This window comes from Protopterus annectens, chromosome 5.part0 (genome assembly GCF_019279795.1).
Source record: "Protopterus annectens isolate FY-2018-M chromosome 5.part0, PAN1.0, whole genome shotgun sequence".
Lineage (NCBI taxonomy): Eukaryota > Metazoa > Chordata > Ceratodontiformes > Protopteridae > Protopterus > Protopterus annectens.
The window spans coordinates 1,850,400,544-1,850,423,491 of NC_056735.1; the positions used below are offsets into that span (position 1 = coordinate 1,850,400,544).

General features: G+C 40.1%; 1 protein-coding gene across 1 annotated transcript in view; it reads left to right on the forward strand.

The window, feature by feature from the left end:
- Positions 1–22,948, forward strand: part of INTS6 (integrator complex subunit 6) — a 1,595,672-nt gene that overhangs the window by 312,683 nt on the left and 1,260,041 nt on the right. The window contains exon 4 of the mRNA XM_044071680.1: positions 5,130–5,219. Within this exon, the coding sequence (XP_043927615.1) occupies positions 5,130–5,219 (90 nt within the window). The remainder of the gene's footprint in view (positions 1–5,129; positions 5,220–22,948) is intronic.

The following is a 22,948-nucleotide window of genomic DNA, read 5'->3' on the forward strand; positions in this document are numbered from 1 at the left end:
AGGTCCTTTCCAGCCCCTTACAGGCCTTCTCAGTCCAAACCCAGGGGAAACAGACCACTCAGACTACAGTCTCAGGGTATGCAGAGATCTAAACAATGGAGTGCCCCCACCTCAAAAACAGGAAGTGGTAAGCCACCCCCTTATGGAAAAAGTTCACAATGATTTTTCTATTATCCTTCCCAGCCCTGCCCAATTACTTGCGCCACTAGGAGGAAAACTTGCCCTTCATGCAAAAACTGGATGTCCATTACTCAGGACCGATGGGTCCTAAACATTGCATCCCAGGGGTACAGCTTCTACTTCCTTTCACTGCCAACCCCAAGCGGGTTTCCAGACCTTCCTCCAAACCAGTGGGCAGAGGCTCAAAACTAAGCTGTTTTCCTATTACTTCTTTGCTTACGGACTGTCTTACTGGCTCTCTTTGCTTGCTAACTATCTTACTTGCTCTCCTTCCTACAACTTACCTCTTCTAATTTCTCATATTCTTAGCTCTCTTTTCTCATACTTCCTACCTTATCATTATCTTACAAAGTATGTTTTAACTTTATAAGATGTCTTTGAGTTTAACTGTGTGTGGTAGTATTTATTTCATTTAGTTATCTTTATCAGACTTAGTATTTTATATTTATATAAGTATTTTTTTTTGTGACTGTAACTATGTGAGTCAGTAATTAACTCACTTAGTAATAATGAGTAACTGTAGAGTTGTTAGTTTCTGTCTCTTAAAACTTTCTTTAAAACACTAGTATGTTTGCCTTATTGTATTCTCTGTGGAGCTTTTCTCCCCGGGCCTCTACTGAAAATGGAAATATCTCCAGTTAGACTAGCCCGGTCAACAAATGTAAAATAAAAATAAAATAAATAAAGTACTTTCCCTGCTCAGTATTAGGGCTATTCAACCTGTTCCAGTAGAACAAAAGGGACAGGGTTTTTACTCCAGACTTTTCCTGGTGCCCAGAAAAGAGGGCTGTTGGCACCCAGTCATGGATCTGTCAATTCTCAACACCTTTCTGGTGGTCCCAAATTTCAAAATGCTTACCCTGCAACAACTTCTCCCTATTCTAGCCAAAGATGCCTGGTTAGTCACCCAAGACTTAAAAGAAGCTTATCTGCACATCCCCATAAGGGAGTATTGCAGGAAATATCTACGCTTCAGGGCAGGCTCTATGCACTATCAATTCTCTGCCCTTCCCTTTGGCTTATCTACTGTGCCCAGGGTATTTACAAAGTGCCTGGCTCCAGCCATTGCATACTGCAGGCGGAGAAATATCCAAATTTTCCCATACTTGGATGATTGCCTGATTCAGACAGACAGTCAGGAATTGCTACTTCAGCACCTGGCGTTTGTAAAAAGAGTCCAAACTTTGTTGGGGTACACCATTAACGAAAAGAAATCACAACTGGTGACCAGTCAAAAAATTGTATTCCTGGGAGCAAGCTTGAACACAACTTTCAAGATGGCATTTCTCACTCCAGAAAAACAGGTCTATTTGACCAACTTCTTCAAACATATGGCCACCAAAACCCAGCTATCTGCAAGGAAAATACTGCAAGCCCTAGGGTTCATGGCCTTATGCATTCTGCTAATTCCGTATGCAAGACTGCATATGAGGAAACTTCAATGGTACTTAGACTTTGGTGCCAACATTCGACAGGACCTGGCAACTGTCATTCCTTTTCTAAGGGCAGAGTTCCTTTGGTGGGCTGAAGCATGCAACCACAAGGGACTGCTTTTCACTCAACCCCTCACTGCTCAAACCCTGACAACAGACGCATCAGACTATGCATGGGGGGGCTCACATGGCAGACAAATCCATTCAGGGCAAGTGGAGCCCAGGACAAATTCTCCTCCACATCAATCAAAAAGATATGCTAGCTGTACAGAATGCTCTGACAGCCTACAAATACCTAATCCTTCCAGGACAGCTGCTGATAAAAACAGACAACACCACAGTTATGTGGTACATAAACAAGCAGGGGGAACCCATTCTTACCCACTCTGCAGGTTAGCCATGACCCTGTGGAACACAGCCATGAGCAACCAAGTGACTCTACAAGCTCAATTCCAGCCAGGCAAACAAAATTCACTGGCAGATGACTTAAGCAGAAATCTCCTAGACCCACATGAGTGGAAATTGGAGCCTAACACCTTCAACCTTCTAATCCAGCAGTGGGGGACACCGGAGGTGGTACTCTTTGCCTCCCCCGAGAACCACCAGTTGAGCAAAATTTGCACCAGGAACCCTCACAGCAGGGCCTGGAAGGTGGATGCCCTATCCTTCAAATGGGAAAACCTCTCAATTTATGCCTTTTCCCCTCTGCCCCTCCTCTCAGAAGTACTACTCAAGATCAAACAGGACAGGCTAAGGGCAATTCTTATTGCCCCAGTCTGGCCACGCCAGCACTGGAAACCACTCTAGCACTGGTACCCACTCTTATGCAGTCTGACAACAGTGCCACCCTGGCACCTTCACCAGACACCTTCCCTGCTGTCTCAGCAGGAGGGACAGATTTTCCATCCACAGTTGCAAACCCTAAACCTTGCAGCCTGGCTTATCCTCTGAATACACCACCAGCAACCCTCAGCAAACAGGTGCTGGATGTCATTCTTGAAGTCAGAAGGCCTAATACTAGGAAATCCTATGCTAAAAAGTGGAAAAGATATTGTTCTTGGAATCGGTCTCAAGGAAAGGACACAGCAGTGCCCTCCTTACCTCAAATCCTGGATTACCTAGCAGAGCTACTCCACAGAGGCCTATCCTTCTCCTCCATTAAGATTCATGCCTGTGCCATCTCAGCTCATTATAATACTGAGCTACCTCTGTTTTCTCACCTTCTCATCAAACAGCCCCTGAGAGGGGCTAACAGCTTAAGGCCCCCTAGGAGAGCACCCAGCCCTGCCTGGGACTTTAACTTTGTACTGGAAAAGCTCACGCTTCCCCCTTTTGAACCTGCTGCTTCAGCAGAGTTAAAATTCTTCTCTTGGAAAACAGCCTTGCTTTTAGCCATAACTTCAGCAAGAAGAGTGTATGAGTTACAGGCACTAATGGCTGTGGAACCCTTCATTATTTTCCATGCTGACAGGGTTTTCCTCAGGGCTAACCTGTCCTTTATGCCTAAGCTGGTGTCCAGTGTGGCTTTAAACCAATCCATCCATTTACCAACCTTCTTCCCTAATCCTCAGAATAAAGGGGAAAGGATCCTGCACTCCTTGGACGTGCACAGACAGCTCAGGTTCTACCTTGACAGGGCTAAAACTTTCAGAAAATCTGACCAGCTGCTAGTCAGCTTTGATACAGGGGCAGAGGGCAAGGCCATTTCAAAACAAACCATTTCCAAATGGATAGCACACTGTATCCATTTCTGCTACAAGTACCATGGAAAACCTACCCCACAGGGGATCAGAACACATTCCACTAGGGCTACTTCCACCTCTACAGCATTTCTCAGAGGAGTCCCTACCAGGGGCATTCTGGAACCTGCAAACTGGAGTTCTGTACATACCTTCACCAAGCATTACTACTTACCTATTTTTTCTAAACCAAAGCTCGATTTGCTACAGCAGTCTTACAAGGCCGGCTAGCCAGCCCTAACACTTCTTGACTGCCTCCACCCTTCCTCAGCTTTGGGAATCAACCCAAGTGTGATGACTGCAACAATGAAACACGATGAACATAGTGCAATTGTGTACACTTAGCATAAATGTAGATATTTGAGTGTATTCACTGTTGCAGTCCTGGTTTCCCTCCCTCCAGCCCCCTGGTTTTCTCTATCCTTCTACCTATCCTTTCTATGGCCATTTTTAATGGCAGTGGTTTTTACTTTTTACTGGTGGTGTTCCACACCATATACTAGCTTCCTATTTGGTGGGCTCCTGACATTTGGGGCATGAAAAACTGATGTAATGGTGTCGGCTGCCTGTTTTATACACCTGACGACCTGACGTCATGGAAGAGGCGACAGCATCCGCAGAAATCCCAAGACTCTGTATTCAGGCCGACTGAGGGCTACCTGCAGACAAATAACCCAAGTGTGATGACTGCACCAGTGAATACTCTCGAACATCTACATTTATGGTAAGTGTACACAACTGTACTTTTTTTTTTTTTTACTGGACTTTACCATTACATTAACACCCTGTTGGAGAATGTTCATTCTCCAGTCAGGTTAAGGCAAATACTTTGACCATTCTCCAAGCTGTATTGTTTTCCATCTGTCTCTGCAGATCGACAAGGAAGACACGAAGGCAGTGACAGATTTTATTTTCCTGGCCTCAAATGTCTCTAGAGGTAGTAAGCAGCCATGAGATTAAAAGACACTTGTTTTTTAAACGGAATGGTGTGGTAAATCTGGATGAGATTTTAAAGATCAAAGATATCACACTGTCATTAAAGGACTATAAAGTCAAAGCCATGGCTTTCCCAGTATTAATATATGGCTGTGAGAATTGGACTGTAAGTAAGGCTGTGCACCAGAAGAGCGATGCTTTTGAACTGGGGTGTTGGAGAAAATATTAAGAATTGCATGGACTGTAAGAAAGTCGAATCACTCAGTAGTCAAGGAAATAAACCCAACTGTCCACTAGATTGGTCTAATAGTAAAATTAAAACTCAGTACTTTGGCCACATAATGTGAGGATAGGGTTCACTATGAAAACAATAATGCCAGGAACCACTGAAGGCAATGGAAGAGAGTGGCAGAGGCTATAGTGGGTAGCATTACTGAAGTAATGGATATGAATTTGCAAGAGCTTATAGAGGCAGTTTTTAACAGACAGGCTTGGGGTGCTAAAGTTGTTGAAGCCACAAACCGTTGGACTGTGTTAACCAATAACGGCTACAAAGATGCGTTGTACAGTTCTGGTACCCCTGTTTGAAATGTTTTGTTCAGTACTGCATTTCTGTCTTTAAAGAGATAATTAAATGTGGCTGGTATGTATGGTTTAATGCACATTAGTGACTACACATATGTATGTATGTGTATGAATAGAGCTTCTGATCTCCAGTAGATTCTGTGTTGCTGCAGTTTTTCTAAGTATACATAGGATATCTTTTATTTCAGAGAATTTAGCATGATAACTATTCCATGCAGAAAAAAGTCATTTCATTTTTTTGTGTGCCTTCCTTTAGGGAAGAAATCCATTCTTTTTGGAGCCAGCTGTTGTTGTAACCATTACTGATGGGCAAAAGTTGACCAGTAACAGTAATGCGCAAAATGAGGTAAGTTCTTCCAGAATTTAGGTGCATGACAAGCTTGTATATAGGAAAAGTATGCTGCTGTTGCTGTCAAATGAAAACATGTTGGATAAATTACATACTCATGGGAGAGACATGATTTCTTTGTAGTATACAGATTTTATTTTTTCTAGAATTATTTCAGATGTAAAGATTGCAGTGTAAAATGAATAAAAATCATCTGTGTTTTCTGGTAATTGTTAACCATTAATGTCACAAATATTACTGCTGCTGTACTTAACTGTGCAAGATATCAGTGTATTTCACATTTAGTATATGGATATCCATGTGCTATATCACATTTAGTACATAGATATCCATGTACCATATCACATTTAGTACTTGTACTAGGAATTATGCATCTAGTATAGAGATTCATTTTTTTCCCTAATAACTGGTTCTTCCCTTCAGGGTCTTGGGGGAGCTAGAGCCTGTCCTGGCACTCAGCAGGTGCAAGGCAACAGAACTAATCCTTAATGGGACACTAGTTCTTCACAGTGTGCATGTAATCATAAACAAACTCTCGTGATGGATACATCTGTGGATAGTGTAGAGGATCATTGATTTGCCTGCTTGCACTTCTTTGGGATATAGGGAGAAATTGGAGCACTTGGTGAAAATCTGTGCAGACACAGGACACATACTGTAAAGGGAAGGCACCTCAGCTGGAAACTGAACTGGAAAACAAAGAGCTGTGAGGCAGCAGTTCTCTGTGCTGCCCTAATACATTGATGCATTCTATAAATTGTTAATATAACACCATTTTTATGTTCTACTTGGTAAGGAACAACTCAAATAATCAGAAGTGTGATCAATTATCAAAATAAAAATAAATATTTATCTAATAAAGTGGGTTTATTAACTGAAAATGACATAAGAAATGAAAAATGTCCTTAATGACTGAATGAAAGAAGTTATCTCGTTAGACTAGTAAACATTTAAAACAGAATATTTATCACAAACTTTTTTAGAGGAATAAAGTGACCATATACAGTTAGGAAAGGAGCGAGATTAAAATATTGTATTTAAATGGTAGGGGTTCAAGAATAAAGACTGAGGTGTTGAGAGTGAGTACAGAAATAGCTAGCATAAAATCAATGAAACCTATAAAAAGAAAAAATGAACAAGATTTTAGGGTAGATATCTTGGGTATCACAAAATATCTCTGTAGAAACAGTAATATTAGATGATGTCAACATTGACTGGCAGAAACTTAACTTAAAATTTCCCACAGATAGCATAAACCTATTAGGATTTTCTCAACTAATTACTCACCCAGCTTTTACTAGTGCCACTAACCAAAATGGATCAATAATTGATAGGATTTTGGTCTCCCATCCTAACATTTTCTCTCAGTCCAAAACACTTCCAGCCTCTATTAGTGATCAACACCCCCATCTGTACAACTAGACTTGTTTCACATTCATGTAGATAACACACCTACAAGACAGTCCAAAACCTCTCCAACTTTGACCAGCAGGCCTTCACAGATTTACTAAACTCCATCAATTGGTCCTTCCTTAAATACTTAACCACTAGATGATGCAGTTGAACAATTTAATTCTACAGTCCTATTGTCCTTTCTTTATATTCTTAAACTAACCTTTCTCTGTCCTAGAATTTGACTGAAATGTGTTATCTAGTTCTCCTGCCAGAAAAAAATATCTGGCTTTTATGACATACACATTAGGAACTCTCTTCCTACTTTGCATATAATGTATGGTCAACTTTATTGCTTGCCTTTATATTTTGCTTATTATCTTGTATATAATGTATGATCAACTTTATTGCTTGTCTGCTTATTTTGTATCTCACATATTGTACTACTTTAGCGTCTCAATATTTTTAACCATTGTTCAATTTAATTCTCTTTGTGTACTGTGGAGCTTTTCTTCTGGGCCTCCGCTGAAAATGGGCTCATACCCAGTCGGACTTTCCCAGTAAACAAATGTCAAATAAATATATGTTACAACTGCACTCAGCTGGACATTATTAATGAGGGGAATGAGTAGAACTAATGAAAACATGGTATAGATAAAGAAGGAAGAAAGCTTGAGGCCTGCCTTAAAGCTGTGAAGATAGAGATGATTTAAGATGACCAGCATTGATGCTATTGCCATCTATGGGTGGAAGGGTCTTTTGTGTGATCACAGGATGATGCTGGAGCAGTATTTGGAAGTTAAGGAAATCTGAGGCCAGGTATCTGTCACATTATCTTCTCACCTTTTCCTACCCACTTGACAAACTTGCAGTCCTCACTTGGTATAAACTTCCCCTTGACTACTTAGGGGTTAAATTTACAGTGTTTATTTGATGATGAAATACCCATAGGAAGTGAATACCCTTTGTTAACCACATTGTGTTTTTGTGGTGTCTGCACTCCTCCTGTGGTCACATGTAAAGAATTTACTCAAGAAAAAAAAGTTGCAATTTGATCTTTTCCTGCTGATGTGGCATGGTCCTGCTTGTCCTGTTATGTGCTCTCTGGGTGGATTTGGGACTGAGGATTCCTCCTCCTAGGCCTTCTCACATGTTCAGCAGTGCCCATGTGTAGGTATGTAAAATATGCATGCATACATGCACATATACATGTGCATGCCAATTTGTATATCTATTTATTTGCTGCTGTTTACTGGGAAAGTCTGAATGGAAGTGTAAATTCCAGTAAGGATATATTCAATATGTATACATAGCATTCATTAGCAATTTTTTAAACACCTGTATTGAATTATCATTTATTACCTTGCAAACTTATATTTATATAAAAACAGTCAAATCGTATTAAAAAGTTCACATTTACATACGTTATACATCACGTATATTTTTCTATACAATATAATCAAACCAACGTTACATAAATTGTTCATTTCCTTGTCTTCTCTTAAACCTTATTCATCCTCCAAAACATTTTCTACTTGAACTGTTTCTACAATTTCTATTTCTTTCTATGTAATTTACTCCTACAGTTTTCTAAAGATCAACTTTCCTATTTAGTTAAGGTTGGTTTAGACTTTGATTTCCATTTTCTAGTAATTGTTTTTTGGCAGCCACCAGAATTAAGCCTAACAAGGCCTTACTATGTCTGTGGAATTCAAATACTGTATCCTAGCTAAAAAAAAAAAATTCTTAGTTACAGTGATTTGTTTGCCCAGTATTCCTGACAGAGTACTCTGAAAGGAATTTTTAAAGTCTGCCAACTTATTGCAGTCCAAGAAAATATGCTCCCAGGTACCTTTTGCTTTTCCATTATACTTCCATCATTTGCCATCTACCTGAGGAAAAGGTCTTTGGAGTCTGCTTGGGGTATAAAAGTACCTATGCAAATACTTCCAGGCAAAAATCCTAAATCCTCTATATTTTGTTACATATTTGGGAGCCATACACATGTCCTTCCATTGTCTCTTTGTGAATTGCTTATCAGATCTCTGTTCCTAATCTTTTCTGACCTCTTTTGATTGATTTCCTATAGTTTTCATGCAGTATGTTATATGCAGTAATAATTATCCCTTTTTCAATAGCAACTTCTTTTCTAGATTCAACTAAAAATCAACCAGTGCAGGCCTTTCGTTTAGGATTCCCCAATCCCTTTCTTTTTGCCTTTACTCTGTTATCAGTCCCTGATAGGGAAGGCAATCTGTAGCCTGCAGTACAAATGCCTTCTTGGCCCCTTTCCATTCTGTTACCTTTCCCTCTCTTATTATTTGTTCCCAATACCTTGGCTCCACCAGTAAGTTCCAGTCCCCTCTTGACTTCTCTCTGTACCCCTAACTGCATTCATCCCAATTAGCAGAATTTCCTTTCTCTGTTCCCTTGTTGGCTTAATATACTTTCAGCCACTTTGAGTATAATATTGCTTCCCTCATTTTTAATTTCTTCATATCTTTTAGGTTTCTAATACTATGGTGGGAATGGACCCCATTCCTAAGTTAAAGTACAATTAAAGTTCATGAAATTTGTATTATTTCACTCTTTGATGTAAGCCAGTAGTGCTGTTCGCAGCACCCATAATGTACCCAGTAATGACTCCTTCTGCAGTTCGTACGGAGTTACAGGGATTAGTAGCATATCTAATTACTTTTGTAAATTCTTTTTTATAAGACCTGTTGCTCCTACTACTGTTAGAACTGTCTGGGTATCTTTCTTCCACATTGCTGTTGTTTTTGCCTGCAGATCCTGGTATTTTATGACTTTGTGTCTCTCTGTATGCAAGACACGGTAGTTACTGGGTGTAGCGATTTCAATGATCAATGCTACTTTTGCTTTCTTTTCTTGTTCCACTATATCCGGTTTCCTAGTATCTATCTTTTGAACTGTTGGTTATAGATGATCCCATGTAATGCAAATTTCATCATTTTCTATGATACTTTGTGGTTCATGTTTCCAGTGTTTTTCAGCCACTTCAATACCATAATGTTTGCACAATCTCCAGTGCATCAGTCTTGCCACATTATTATGCCTTTCAGTATACAGTCCTTCTGCCATTAGTATGTCACACCCAGCAATGAGGTGTGCGACCATTTCTAATTCGGTTTTACAAAACCCACATTTGTCTATTTCTCCCATATGTTCAATGGACTTTGTAAACCAGCGTGTACGTAGCCCACTATCTTAGGCTACCAATATTAACCTTTCATCTCTTGGTTTGAATTCATCTCTCCTTAACCATTCCTGTGTTCGTTCCTGATCAACATGAGGTTCTTCCAGAAGATGTCCTTCATGGATGCATCTGCAGTCATAACAAATGGGTTGTCCTGTCGTCAGGCAGCCCTTCGGTCGGCCGGATTCCAAAGTCTGGATCCGGCTTCGGCTGATGTCGCACTTCACCTGACGTCATCTCTGCTGGTCTTCGGGTATAAAGGCATCAGCCGACGCCATTTTCCTCAGTCTTTCTTGCCGCGTGGCGCCCGAAGCAGAAGCTGTTCGCAAGTGCCGGTCGGTCAGATCCAGAGATTACTACTACCGAATACTACTTCGAAGACTTCTAAAAAGCTAAGTACCCCGTTGGGGACTCTTTCTTGCCTCAGCCGATGTCAGAAAAAGTCAATAACTGTTTAACTTGTGGGAAACAAATACCTCATAAAGATTTCCACTCTTACTGTCTGCCTTGCTTAGGCCCAGACCACGACGTAGCAGCCTGTTCAGCCTGTGCTTCCTTCAACCGACGAACGCTTAGGCGTCGGTCGGAGTTTGCTGAACAGTTTTTCGGCTCAGATTTTGCGTACATTATGCCATCGGATCCTCCGACTACCCAAATTGTTAAAAAACGCAAAGAAAAAGACCGACACTTGCGGTCCGCGGTTTCGGCCGAAACCACGGTTAAGCAAGCCGCGAGTGTCTCGGTTTCAGCCGAAACCGAGAAAACCAGTCAATCTTCAGCCAAATCCATGACTACTACTGAGGCTCCTGCTACCTTAGTTGAATCGGCCTCAGAAATTTTGCCTACAACTGTGGTTCCTAGTGATTTATCAGACACCATCCCTTTGGATGTCTCTACCCCAGCACGTGGTGCTGCTAGGCCTCCTGCAGCCATGTCTATTAAGGCCTTTGCCAGGGCTAAAGCCCCCTCACACAGGCCCACTTCAAGTTCACAAATGCTTACTCTGGCAGAGGATTTAATATCCTTAATTAGGGGATCCCAATCTCACCCAGACAGGGCCTCTCAGCCCCCAGAAAAGAGACCTAGAGCAGAGCCCCCCGAGCCAGTGTCCTCTGATGATTCTGCGGATGACTCAGACATTACAGACCAGCCAGAGGCTCCCTTTTCTACTTATGAAGATTCCGATGCTGAAGAATCCATTCCAGCTGCCTCTCCACCAGAGGAATTTTCCTTTGGGGAAACCTTACATGCCATGAGAGAACAATTCCAATGGCAGGGACAAGATTTCTCAGATTCAAGAAAAAGGCTTAGGACTTTTCTGCACTTACCACAACATAGGCCCTTAGCTATACCTCCTGTACTGCCTGTTGTGGATGATGCATTTAATGATGTTTGCACTGCTCCTGATTCTTTACCTCCAGCCCCTGCCAAACCAGATAGATTTTACAGGGTGCCAGACACTCATCACCACCTATACAAGGCCCCACTTGCAGATCCCGAAACTATATCCCAGGGGCCTAAGGCAGTAGCCTTGACCACAGCAAAAAACCCTATTCCTTCTGAAAGGGAATCCAGGTCCTTAGAGAGATGGGGGAAAAAGTTTACACCTCTGCTACTCTCTCAGCTAGAGCTTTAAACTGTCAGTTTCATATGATCCAATACCAAGAGTTTATGCTTGATCAGTTAACTAAAAAACTATCCTCTGATGAATCCTTAGATAAGAAATATGTATTAGAAATGGTGAATAACATCCAACAGGTTAGTAACCTTTCCTTAAAATGTGGCTATGATGCACTGGAGGCTTCATTTAGATCAGCCATGACTGGCACAGTGATAAGAAGGCATGCATGGTTGAAAGAACAGGTCTTACCGGATCATGTTAAAGCAAAGCTGTTAGATGCTCCTATGGATAAGGCCAGTCTATTTGGTACACCTGCCCAGCAAGTAATGAAGAAAATGGAAGAAAAGGCAAAATCTGTACAAACAGTTAAAGATTTCTTACAGGTTCAGCCCCCAAGGTTTAGCAGGAACTGGCCTGCCAAAAATTGGTCCTTTCCAGACTCCACAAAATCCCAAAGGGGCAGGAATAGACGCTCTAGAGGCAGAAATCAATCCAGAGGAGGTGCCTACAGAGGACGACAGTGGCAAGGCAATAACCGAGGCACAGACACAACCACTGCCACTGCAACAGGACAATCACAGTGACTTGGCTCTGACACCGCCTACCAGGGAGCAAATAGCAGCACCTTTAGGCGGAAAGTTAGCCTTATTTTCGAAAAATTGGCCTACCTCCAAATCAAAAAACAGAAGCTCTACACCAGATAGCGAAATTAGCAAAGATGAGAGCTGTGGAAAGAGTACCAATAACAGAACAGGGCAAAGGATTCTACTCCAGACTCTTCCTAGTACCAAGAAAAGAGAAAAGTTGGAGACCTATTCTCGACCTGTCCGTCTTAAACACATACATCATTGTCCCAAAATTCAAAATGCTGACCCTACAGCAACTTCTTCCCATGCTGGGCAAGGAGTGTTGGCTGGTAACTCTAGATCTCAAGGAGGCATACCTGCACGTCCCCATTCGACCAAATTGCAGAAGATACCTCAGATTTCTTGCAGGATCAGAGCATTATCAATTCCCAGCATTGCCCTTTGGCTTATCTACTGCGCCCAGAGTATTCACAAAATGCCTGGCATCAGTAATCGCTCACTGCAAACTACAGGGAATCCAAATTTATCCATACCTGGACGACTGCCTGTTACAAGCGGACAACAAAAGCAAGCTGACAACAGATTTAAAAAGGGTCATTTACTTGCTACAAGCCCTGGGATACACAGTCAATTTACAAAAGTCAAGGCTGATACCATCCCAAACAAGAACATTCTTGGGCGCGGAATTGGACACAGTAAAACAAATGGCATTCCTAACTGCAGAAAAACAAAAAGAACTCCCTCTTTACTTCTTGGCATTAACAAAGCAGAACAAACTAACAGCAAGAAAAGTTCTGCAGGCCTTGGGCTTCATGGCATCATGCATAATCTTGGTCCCACATGCCAGACTGCATATGAGAAAGCTACAGTGGTACCTAAAGAATTTATGGTCTCAACACAGACACAGCTTAGAAACAGAAATCCCACTGATTCCATGCCTAAAACAGGAGTTCCTATGGTGGGCTCAAGCATGCCAGTCAAACCCAGGCTTACCCTTCCACAACTTTCGAGCAAGCCAAACCATCACAACGGACGCCTCAGACCTAGGATGGGGGGCGCACATACTGGACAAATGCATACAAGGATTGTGGACTCAAGACCAGCTGCACCTGCACATAAACCAAAAAGAAATGCTGGCAGTAAAACTGGCAATCCAAAAATTCAGACCATTCCTCAAAGAAGGCCATTTGATGATAAGGACAGACAACACCACAGTCATGTGGTACATCAACAAACAGGGAGGCACTCATTCATACCCCCTATGCAGAATGACTTTGGACCTTTGGAATCTGGCTCTGAGCTACAACATCCAGTTACAGGCAATATTTGTGCCGGGAAAAGAGAACACCCTAGCAGACATGTTAAGCAGAACCATCTCGGATGCTCACGAATGGATGCTACACCCGGACATCTTCAAGGCCATCACAAAGAAATGGGGAATGTCACAAATAGATCTATTCGCATCCCCACTCAATCACCAGCTCAAAAAATTCTGCACAAGGACATTCCACCCACTTGCATGGAAGGTGGACTCTCTATCCTTCAGCTGGAAAGGCCTGACAGCATATGCATTTCCACCTCTTCCCTTGCTGCACAAGGTACTACTGAAAATCAAAGAGGAACGTCCAAGGATAATCCTGATAGCTCCGAATTGGCCAAGACAACACTGGTACCCATTGCTGAGGAGCATGTCTCGGGAGAGAATGTGGTCAATACCCCTGATGCCTTTGATGTTAACTCAGAACAACTACAACATCATGCATCCAAACCTAAAAACCTTGCAACTGACTGCCTGGAACATCACATAGCAGCAACTAACCCAGACCTTTCCCAAAGGGTTAAAGACATTATCCTTGAAGCCCGCAGACCTTCAACAAGAAGGAACTATGCAGGAAAATGGAAAGTTTGTCATTTGGAGTACTGAAAGAGGAAAAGATGTGTCGAACATAGATATTGCTCACATTCTGGAGTACTTGCCAGAGCTTCTACATACAGGCCTGTCCTATTCCTCCATCAAAATACATGCATCAGCTATTTCAGCAGAATACAGCTTCGATCCACCTGTCTTTTCGCATCCTCTACTCAGGCAGTTCCTCAGAGGGATCAAGAATGTAAAACCTCCTAGGAAACCACCATTACCAGCATGGGACTTGAACTTTGTGCTAGAAAAGTTGACACTCCCTCCGTTTGAACCAGCAGCAACAGCAGATCTGCAACACCTGTCATGGAAAACTGCTTTCCTACTGGCAATTACTTCAGCAAGGAGGGTTTCAGAACTACAGGCCTTAATGGCAGTGCAACCCTTCCTAATCTTCCATCAAGATAGGGTGTCCATGAGAACTAATCCTACATTTATGCCTAAGGTGGTATCCAGAGTGTCTTTAAACCAGGCAATCCACCTTACCTACCTTCTTTCCCAATCCACAGAACAGGGGGGAAAGACTGCTGCATACCTTGGATGTACATAGGCAGTTACGCTACTACCTGGACAGAACCAAAAGTAACAAAAACTGACCAGCTTTTAGTAGCCTATGCAACAGGAAGGGAAGGAAAAGCAATTTCCAAACAGACAATCTCCAAATGGATAGGAAATTGCATAAGATTCTGTTACTACTACCATGGAAAACCAATTCCACAGAACATAAGACCTCATTCTACAAGGGCTACAGCCACTACCACAGCTTTCTTACGAGGAGTGGCAACCAAGGACATTATTGAGGTGGCTACTTGGACCTCCGTGCATACATTTGCCAAGCATTATAATTTACCTCTATACTCTAGATCCCGAGCAGGGTTTGCCACTGCTGTACTGCAAGGGATCCTAACTACACCATAATTTTTCTTCCTCCACCCCTAGTTTGGCTATGGTATTCTACCCATTTGTTATGACTGCAGATGCATCCATGAAGGACATAGTACAGTTTTGTACCTACCATAAATGTAGATGTCCGAACTGGATAGCATCTGCAGTCAGGATTACCCACCCTCCTTCCCTCTGTGGTACTCCTAGGGTATTTACCCTCCTAATAGCTAGCTGGGGAGTCTCTTATGGTGTATTTGTTTGTATATATGTACATACATGCTTATTTTTGTGTTTGCCTTCTACTTTTTTGGAAACATTGGCATTTATCCAAAATTTAGCCTTCCAAGAGGGCAACTGGCATCTGGGGCAAGAAACACTGAGGAAAATGGCGTCGGCTGATGCCTTTATACCCGAAGACCAGCAGAGATGACGTCGGGTGAAGTGCGACATCAGCCGAAGCCGGACCCAGACTTTGGAATCCGGCCGACCGAAGGGCTGCCTGACGACAGGACAACCCATTTGTTATGACTGCAGATGCTATCCAGTTCGGACATCTACATTTATGGTAGGTACAAAACTGTACTTTTTCTATACTTGCAACTATATTTATGCTTTTTCAACATTTCTTGCCTTCTCATCTGGTCCTTCACCTTATATTCTTTCTTTTGTTTTTTGACATATTCTGTTGCTGCCTGATTTTTATCTACTTATGGTTTGATTTCTATTCCTGCTTGACGCTGATATGATTCTGCTAAATTAAGTAGGGAAGTCATCTTAAATTTATTCTCCTCATATTTCAAGACTTTCACTACATTTGGTTCTTGTGAGGTCAAAAGATATGTGTGTAGTCCCACTATTGCAGATCTGTACATGTAATCAATTTCAAGGAGGCCCATCCCTCCTTCAGAGCTGGGAATATATAATCTTGGCATGCATTGATTTTTATAAATTATTTGGTGAGCATGAAGCATCCTTCTTGTTTTCCTGTCTAATCTATCCAACACATTTTGGGGCCAGTCAATCACTCCAAAACTGTAAGTTAGAACAGGAAGAGCAAATTTGTTTATAGCCTGGATTTTGTTCCTAGATGTCAACACTGTTTTCAGAATTATTTGTCTTCTAAAGTATTCCTTACTAAGTTTTATTCGTATTTGTTCGTGTTTTATTGTTGACCCGTCATCAATTCCCAAATATTTATACACTCCCTCTTCCTCAAGTTCTTTTATATTACATTCTTGTCCCAAACTGATGTTTTCCTGGTGCTGCAGTTTTCCAGCTTTAACGGTTGTTTTTGCACACTTACAAAGACCAAATGACATTCTTATCTCATCTGAAAAAGTTTTGACAACCTCCAGCTGTGCTTTTCAGTTCCTCATCTGATGAATTATACAGTTTTAAATCATCGTCAAAGAGAAGACAAGAAGTCTTTACACTGTTGTTTTTTAGGAGCTGAATTGTAGCCATGGCCTAAGTTGTTAAGTAAACAGCTTAATGGGTTAATAGCAAGGGAGAATAGCAACAGTGACAGAGAGTCACCCTGGAATGTCCCCTTGACTTTTTATCACTCTGATGGTAATCTGTCCTTCATCATGGCTTAATTGCAAAGTGGTCTGCCACTGCTTCATGGTCACTGTAATGTAGTAGATCACTGTATCTTATACATTTTTAAACACACTTTTATCCATGAATGTGGGATATATCAAATGCTTTTTTATAGTCAATCCATGCCATACTTAAATTCTTCCCCTTTTTACAGTTCTCCAATATGACTTTAACAAAAAATTATCCTTTGTTCCATATGACTTTCTTTTATTAACCATTTGTTCTACTGCCATAATTGACTTTTCTTCTAAATGACTATAAACTCTGTCAGCATCAATTCCTGTGTATAGTTTATACGTTGTCGAAAGGCAAATTATTGGTCTTTAATTTTTAGGGTAGCTTGGAGGTTCACTCTTGAAGGAGCATTGTTTTGCATGTTGTTAGCCAGGTTGGTGTCTGTTCGGGGTGCGCATATAAATCGTTCTTACTCATGGCTAAATCCTCATGCAAAGATGTTAATACTTTTAACCAAAAGTTAGGTACTGCATCTGGGCCTGGGGTTTTCCAATTAGAGGCTTTTCTTAACTTTGTCTCAGTCTCTCTGGCTGTTACTCCATCCCATTTCATATCTTGCACCATCTTATTTTTTCTTTTACTTCTAATCATTTAGTGTCTTTGTTATGTTCCACAGGATCTTCATAGATATTTATCCAAAATGTGTTTACCTCCTCTTTTTTGACGGTCTTTCAATTCCTTTTACCTTATTTCCCAGCTCTCTATAAAACGTTTTTTGGTCATCAAGAAATTACTTATTTTGTTCTTTTCCTTTATATTTGTCTGTGTATCTTCTAAGTTTTTCCGCTTGTGCTGGAGTTTTTAGATTATTTGTGATAGTGCATGATAGATCCTGGTCTTCTTTAATACTGTGCATTACTTTAATCACATCTATCGTTCTTAGTGTTTTTGTTGCTCTATTCCCTCTTCTATAGTCTTCCAAGAGTGACACTTCTTGTCTTAACTGCTTTATAGTTTTCTCTCTTTGATACTTCAGGATGGTATTCGATTTCTCCCCTTCCTTTCCCTCACTACCCTGTGTTCTTGTGGTAGAACTTTATCAGTTATTAATTTAGCAGCACAGTAATATATCCTGTTGGGTTCATATTACGTTGTCGAAGTGACGACAATTTTGAACGCTCAGAAGAACGAAACTGCCAAATATCAAAACTTTTATTGGGGGGGGGTGTGCCCCCCTCGCTAAATATATGTACCAACTCTGAGATCGCACTATAGTGAGGAAAGGGCAAATATTCCAATCTTCACTGTACTGTGATCCCGCAATCCGAACTTCGATATGCGGTGGTTTCGCTCTACTGAGCATTCGACATTGTTGTCATTCGACAATGTAATAGGAACCCTATCCTGTTTACTTCTGTTATATCACATGGATCTCTATGGACAGTCCTAATTACTGCATTCATTTGTTTTATCAGACTTCTGACTTTTTGGGTTTTATTGACCTTCTGCAGTCTGTTTCTCTCATTGATCCTAATGTATCTATCCATGTCTATTAAATCAAGCAACTCTTCTCTTAACTCATTTTCTTCTAAACTGAGGGCACATCCCTTGTTTTCCATTTCCTGTGGACATTCTGTAGAAAGTTCTATAGTATCTTCCTGTGGCACATTCTGTTCAATTTCATCCTGTGCCATCTGTTGCTCTGTCATATGAGAACTCATTGCCCTATCGCTCCTCAACATTGACTGCATCAGAGTTTCCACAGTTTCCTGTTCCTTCCCTTGCTGTCTAGCTTCAAGTAAATGTTTATACTGATTTCCTGTGGAAGGCTCCAAAATATCTTGATATGGCATCTGACCAATTGCTTCCTGTTCCACTGGTTTTCCCTTAATTTGGATATTTGTTGCTTTATCCTGTTGTGGTGCTTTCTGCATTTGATTTTCTACACTGAATCCTTTACTTTGAGTTTCTATTTCTTTAACTTCTCCATTACTGATCTCCTTTTTCTTCTTTTCCTCTTTGTCTTCTTATTTTTTGTATTGTAAAGTATTCCATGTCTGGATTCCTTTGCCTGTATTTCTCTTCAAATATCTTTGGTGCTGCTCTTGTTGTATTGGTTAGTTTTTCTTTATCCTTTGCATAAATATTACACCATATTAAATTTCTTTTTCTTTCCCATGTCCATATTTCCTCTTCATATGTTTCCTTATCTTCCTGTTTCTCCTTACTTTGTGGACTCACTCCATCATGCTGTGATATAACCTGTATTAGACCTTCTGCACTAAATCCTTCTCTTCGCAGGCACTCCATAACTTCAGCTTCTATTTTTTGTAATTTCTACTTTACTAATCTTCTTTTCTATGTTCAATCTTTGTGTTTTTTTTTTATTGTAATATTTTCCATATCTGGATGCATTTGCCTGTATTTCTCTTCGAATGCCTTTGGGGACTGCCTTCTTTATATTGATTAATTGGGCTTTTTCCTTTGCATAAATATTGCACCATGTCATATCTCTCTTTCTTTCTCGTGATCATATTTCTTTTTTATATTGTTCAAATATCTCTAGGTTTTGTTGTTTATATTTTTGCACTTCCTCAGATGCTTCTTTTTCCATACAGATCAAAGTTTCTTGGTCTATATATACTGTTTTCCACAAATCTGTTGTAGTAATGAATGCAAATTTTCATTTGAAGCTTCTGACAATTTTTCTTGTGGAAGTATTTTTCTTTCCTCTAATTTCTCTCGTAATCATTTTGTATATCTTGTGTCTGGAAATTCTGGGCTTTTTGCATAATAGTAACAATACATCATTTCTTTCTTATCCTCAATAGTCCACTCTATCATCTATATGGCTCTTCTTTGGCCTATAAGTTTTTATGATTTTTGTGGACTGCTACTTCCTTCTACAACAGGGGGGCCATCCTCCCCCTGGGCCTGGCCCCATTGTAGGAATGTTTCTATATTTTGAGAAGTCTACACTTCATTTTTTCGAGTACTGGCACCAGTGCACCTACCAGGATTGGGCACTTTTTTATCCTGAGTCTTGTGCACCTAGCTATCTCTTTTAATTTTTGACCTACGTCTGTCCATGATATATGCTATATAAATACAGTTCATGTATTAGTGTTTCCTTGGTGAGATTTTGTGAAAACAGGGTCCATCTCGTGAAGGTACAAGACTTGAGGATGGATTCAGTTTCCGCACTGCTCCTCTCCTTTGCTGACTGACTCTTCATCTTTCCATTCAGATCCCATTAATATTCTGTTTTTATTATTATACAGTTATTAATGTAATAATTATAACATGATATAATAATTGTATAATAATAATTAATATAATAATTATATTGTTGTTATATTCTGTAATATATTGTCTTTCCCTTTTATAATTTTTCCAAATGTTTTGGGTTTCTAATACTATGACTAGAATGGACCCCATTCCTAAGTCAAAGTACGATTAAAGGTCATGAAATTAGTACTGTTTCATTCATTGATGTCAGCTAAAAGTGCTGTTCACAGCACCCGCAGTGTGCCCAGTAATGACTCCTCCTTCAGTTCGTACAGAGTTACATGTATTGGTAGCATATCTAAATAAGATTTTAGACTCTTTATAAGACCCATTGCTCCTACTACTATTGGAACTATTTGGGTGTCTTTCTTCCACATTGCTCTCATTTCTGCTTGCAGATCCTGATATTTTATAATTTTATGTCTCTCTGTGTGCAGGACACTGTAGCCACTGGGTGTGGAGATTTCAATGATCAATGCTTCTCTTGTCTTCTTTTCCTGGACCACTATATCCAGTTTTCTAGCATCTGTCCTTTGAATTGCTGGTAATGGATGATTCCATGTGATGTAGACTTTATCATTTTTCTGTGATGATTTGTGGCTAATGTTTCCAGTGCTTTTCAGCCACTTCAAAACCATAATGTTTGCACAATCCCCAGTGCAACAGTCTCGCCACATTATTGTGCCTTTCAGTATATAGTCCTTCTGCTATTAGTATGTCACAACCAGCAACAAGGTGTGCGACTGTTTCCAGTTCGGTTTTACAAAACCTACATTTGTCTGTTTCTCCCACATGTTCAGTGGACAGACAGACAGACACACACACCTATGGCCAATTTTAATGTGTCCAATCTACCTACTGCATGTCTTTGGAATGTGGGAGGAAACCAGAGCACTTGAGGAAAACCCATGAGAACACAGAAAGGATATGCAGAGTCCACACAGATCCCCATCTGAGAATCGAACTGTTACAGTAACCTGATGCTCACCTGTTTAAAAAGAGAGAGAGAGAATTAATTGTCTTGAAAAATAGCATTTTTGATGGTGATCAGACAAATGAGAGACAGTAGCATGATATAACCCTAATTACAAAGGGAATATCACTCAAGGAGAATGTTTCTTTGGCTGTGATCTTGCTAGAGAAGGTATTACATCCTGGGTGGAAGACGGCGGTATATATATATATATATATATATATATATATATATATATATATATATATATATATATATATATATATATTTTTTTTTTTTTTTTCTTTTTTTTTTTTTTTTTTAAGATACATTTTTAAATTGGAGCATTGTCAAAGTAGAGGTCTTAGTTTTGGGAGATAACAGCACAGCAGTCTTTTTGGAGAACAATAGCAAGATAGAGAGACTCATGTAATCACCCACATCACTGGTGAACAGTGCAGCAGATATATGGCAGTAATGAGCACTGAAAGTTGCATTATTATACCCAGGGGGTGCTGAGCATTGGCAAAGCCATAAGTTATTAAAGAGAATATTAGGTTTATTTTGATGCTGTGAAAGGGTAGTAGTTTGTTTTATTGCAGCTGGGATATCATTATATCTTTTAAATATACTTAGAAAGAAAAGGGATTTTCCAAAGTTATACGCTTTGCGAGTTAGGATTATGTAGTGATCCTTGGATCTTGGATGTTTACCAGGGGTATGCCATTGGAATAGGCTGACAGTAGCTGGAACTTGTCTTGGTTGATGTATCACTTTGAAGGCTGTTTTTAGTTGTGCATAGGTAAGTGAGTTAGGATGTTCTACTTTGGTTATGCTGGAGAGTAGTGTAGAGGTGTCCTCTTCCCCTTTATTTGCTTTATATTTAGAACCATTGGCAAAGAAAGTAAAGGATTCAGAAATTTAAAGATATAATCGGTAAGGTAATCAAGAAAAGTTGGCTTTATTTGCAGATGATATTACTAATTGATAAATTCAGAAAATAACATATTGGTGTTGTGGAACATTTTGAGGCAGTTTCATGTTGTCTTGGGATATAAAATTAATGAAGATAAAGCAAAGGTAATAGCCGTAAATTATCTACCACACGCAGATTGGTTCAGCAATGCCTGTATTTGTGTGGACATGATAAAGTAAAACATTTTGAGGTACTGATTAAAAAAAGATTCTGTTAGGGCAGCTAAGGACATGTGGGAAGAGACAACAAAAGATGATAAACGGAGAAACTGTAAGCTCTTGTTTATGGATATGGATAGTAAAATACAAGAAGTGAAAATGTTTTTAGTCCCTTTAGTTTTATATGCAGGTCAGGCATGTTTTTATCAGTCAGAGGAGTTTTGGCCATTTTTTTAAAACTCTTTATTAAATTATTATCTGAGATGGGAAGAGGGCGAGAGTTATGTGGGAAAGGTTTATCCCCCAATAGAGCAAGATGGTTTAGGATTACACTGTTTGAGGAGATATTTTAGAGCATTTAATGCATATATACATAACAGAAGCAGAAGATTATAATTCAAAGTGGAAAGGAATGGTGATGCAGCAGGGGGAAGTTCAAGAAATAGAGTACAGGATTTTAGATGCTGATCCTTAAGGAGACTAATAACTGTACAGAATATTATAAGTTTCAGAAAGTAGTCTAAGAACTAAGTTAGCACAATAATGGAGAAAGGATAGTTTGCCAATAGGGATGACTGCAAGTAGGGTTACAAAAAATAGGCAACAGCGGACTAAAATTACTGCAGAAAACTAGCAAAGGAACCAAGGTATTAGGAGCAAATAACCAGAGATGGAATGACTGAGTGAGGCCAAGATAAGGGAATGATAATTGAGCGAGGCCAAGACGAAGTCTAGATGCAGGTTAAAGACTGCCTTCCCTTCTGTGGACTGATCTATTGGAGTATAGACAAAAGAGAGAGACTGAAGTCCTAAGTGAAAGACCTGCTTTGGTAAGCATTTTAAACTGAATTTAGAACAGTAGCTGTAGTTAAAAAGGGGATGATTAGTAGGGCATATAAGACTGTATGGTAACTATAAGGGTCAGTTAAATGAGGTTAGAGAAGAGACAATGGAAAAGCAATTTTCAAGGGGGCAATGGGATGACATATGTATGACTCCCAAGTATGCAACAAAGTCAAGAAAGTTTAAGAATTTCGCTTGGAAATGTTTGCATAGGTATTTTTATACCCCAAGTAGACTTCAAAGAATTTTTCCTCATGCAGATAGCAAATGTTGGAGTTGTGACAGGGGAAGAACAAGAAAGCCAGAAACATTCATTTTGGAAATGTAATGAC